This window comes from Lolium perenne, chromosome 6 (genome assembly GCF_019359855.2).
Source record: "Lolium perenne isolate Kyuss_39 chromosome 6, Kyuss_2.0, whole genome shotgun sequence".
Taxonomy (NCBI): domain Eukaryota; kingdom Viridiplantae; phylum Streptophyta; class Magnoliopsida; order Poales; family Poaceae; genus Lolium; species Lolium perenne.
This window is the reverse complement of record NC_067249.2, coordinates 177,349,808-177,352,690: the sequence shown is the minus strand read 5'-3', so window position 1 is coordinate 177,352,690 and position 2,883 is coordinate 177,349,808. Positions and strand designations below refer to the sequence as shown.

The 2,883-nt window shown below is 49.6% G+C and overlaps 1 protein-coding gene across 1 annotated transcript; it reads left to right on the top strand.

The window, feature by feature from the left end:
* Positions 1 to 1,304: 1,304 nt before the first annotated feature.
* On the top strand, positions 1,305 to 2,530 carry LOC127306828 (ethylene-responsive transcription factor 1-like). Its single transcript, XM_051337543.2, has one exon. It carries the CDS (start codon positions 1,381 to 1,383, stop codon positions 2,227 to 2,229), a length of 849 nt encoding a protein of 282 aa, XP_051193503.1. The 5' UTR covers positions 1,305 to 1,380; the 3' UTR covers positions 2,230 to 2,530.
* Positions 2,531 to 2,883: the final 353 nt, after the last annotated feature.

Sequence of the window (2,883 nt, the reverse complement as noted above, 5' to 3'; positions counted from 1 at the left end):
TTAGTTGAGTCCAACACCATAAGATTTGCATCGTAATTCATTCTCTTGAGTTACAAGTTGGGCTGCAAGTCTGCAACTAATTTTTTCTCAGTTGCAAGTTGAGGTGCAACTGAAAAAACTTCAGTTGCAAATATGGATGCAACTAGGAAAAATACCTCCTAACACTTAGATTTTCTTCGTGATTCGTGCTAATGGTGAGTTGCAAAATAGGTTGCAACTGAGATTCGATGATGTCATCTGACTGAGAACTAAGTTAATTTTCAGTCGGCTGAGAATTAGTCACACCCCTATTTTATGGTAAAAGAAGCACCGTGACACAAAGATGAATGCAAAATGCCGAGGGAACACCCACAATTCCCAAAGATGTGTCTGCCCTCCCTAGACGTGACAAGGGGCAGCCCCACGGCCTCGGAAGTTTGGTCGATCTAATTCTTTCGACCACGTCTTTGTATTGACCTAAAACCATACATATCCTTGACTTCACAATTTCCAGAGAGGGGCGGTGAATACAACAGAACACCGAAACCGGCACCAAAGACAAACACCCTACAAAGCACAATAATGTCAAAATGATTCATTGCCATCCCCAATGTTAGTGTAACTAATAGACAAAGCTGCTAATGCTCTTATAAAGACTTCCTCTGTCTGGCCCGAATCCGATACTAGTATAGTGGAGTACCATTTGGTAAGTTTTATTGCAATAATGAATGTTTTCTTGATTTCCTCCTCTCTGGTCTGCAAGTACCAGAAATGGTGGAATGGTTTAGTTCAGGTGATAAGTTTTACCTAAGATTGGTCACAATGAAAAATATCATACACTAGTATCATGCATGATACTAGTTTATGATATCACCCCTATAATGCATACGTAGTGTCATATTTCATTCAAATTTAATATTTTGTACCATCTTAATGCAAATGTGTCGCTTAATGTATATAACGCACTTATTATTAAATTTTCTAGTTTATGCATGATATTAGTTATAATACTCGCTAGTGTGGCTAGTCTAAACCATGCGTGGGATCGAGTAACGAGAGTGAGAAGTACTGTATCGGTCCACTAGTTACAAGTTAACATGGACATCATCTTCCAAAACTATCACCACCAAAAGAAACTTATCTTCCAAATCTATGGAACCTGTTACCATCGTCACCATCTTCCAAAAACGATAGAAAAACAATTGAATCACGTGGCGCTAAAAAACGAAGGAAAGTTCATGGAAACCAGAGGCACGTGAGAAGCGACAACGCCTCAGCTTCGCGGTATATAAACCGGGGCCGAACCCCAGCTCCTCCACAGAAATCCACTAACTTTGGTTGACACTAGAGCAAATTCAAATCATCATAGGAAAACACGAAGACTAAACAAGACAATACAAGATGCTGCTGAATCCGGCGTCCGAGGCGGCGGTGCTGGAGAGCATCCGGCAGCAGCTCATGGAGGACACGCCGGCGCAGCGGCCGGTGTACTGCCGGAGCGCGAGCTTCGGCAGCCTGGTGGCCGACCAGTGGAGCGAGTCGCTCCCGTTCCGCCCCAACGACGCCGAGGACATGGTCGTCTACGGCGCCCTCCGCGACGCCTTCTCCTGCGGCTGGCTCCCCGACGGCTCGTTCGCCGCCGTCAAGCCGGAGCCCGTGCTCTCCCCTGACTCCTACGACGGTTCTTGCCTCGGCAGCTTCCTCGCGTCGCCTGGGCCGGAGACGCCGGACGAGGTGGCGTCGATGACGCCAAGGTTCGAGGAGGGCGAGGTGGCGGCCTCGGCGTCGAGGGGGAAGCACTTCAGAGGGGTGAGGCAGCGGCCGTGGGGCAAGTTCGCGGCGGAGATCCGGGACCCTGCCAAGAACGGCGCGCGCGTGTGGCTCGGCACGTTCGACAGCGCCGAGGACGCCGCCGTGGCGTACGACCGCGCCGCCTACCGCATGCGCGGCTCCCGCGCGCTCCTCAACTTCCCGCTCCGCATCGGCTCCGAGATCGCGGCGGCAGCCGCAGCAGCCGCGGCCGTGGGAGACAAGCGTCCGTGCCCGCAGCCGGCGAGCTCCGACTCCTCTTCTTCTCCCTCCTCCAGCACCTCCGGGTCGTCGAAGCGGAGGAAAAGAGGCGAGGCTGCGGCGGAGTCCATGTCCATGGCCCTGGTGCCGCCGCCGACGCCGGTGCAGGCTCCGGTCCAGCTGACCCTCCCAGCCCAGCCGTGGTTCGTCGCCGGTCCTGTTCAGCAGCTAGTGAGCTAAAGCGGCGAATGAATCAGTGACCATTCTCGTGAGCGATTAGTCGTTTGAGGGAAGCGTTGAGCAAGAGCAAGCCGAGGAACAGAGAGCACGAAGAAGGCGTCAATGGCGTAATGCATCGCCCAAAGAAACGTGATCGATCAGTTGGAGATGTGTGTTCCTGTGTGGTTTGGTGTGGAATTTGTCGCGAGAGTTACTGGCGTCGGCACAGTAGCAAGTGGTGAAGTGGAGAAACTTGTAGTATGTGAAAAGTAGTGATGCAAAAACTTGCACAAACGTTTCTACAATGGAGAATATTTAGAGATGTAAGTGGATCCTGCCTGAATTTCGTTTAGAGCTCCTTTGGCATCCGGGTGTGACTATTTCTCAGTGGACTGAGAATTTTCGGTGTTGTCAGTGAGATGATATCATCAAATTTTAGTTACAACTTAAGTTGCAGCTGATAACTAGCACGAATCATGAAGCAAATTAAACGGTGTAAAATTTAGCTGAGCTAGCTGAGAACTAGCAAATTTCTTGGCACCCACCATTCTATTTCGATTGGATGAGATGAACTAGAATGGAGGATGCTTTGACCAAGTTTAGAGATGTAAATGGATCCCTCCTTTCCATAATATAGTGTGTGTTGATTTTCACGAAATTGAAAATGCACTAACT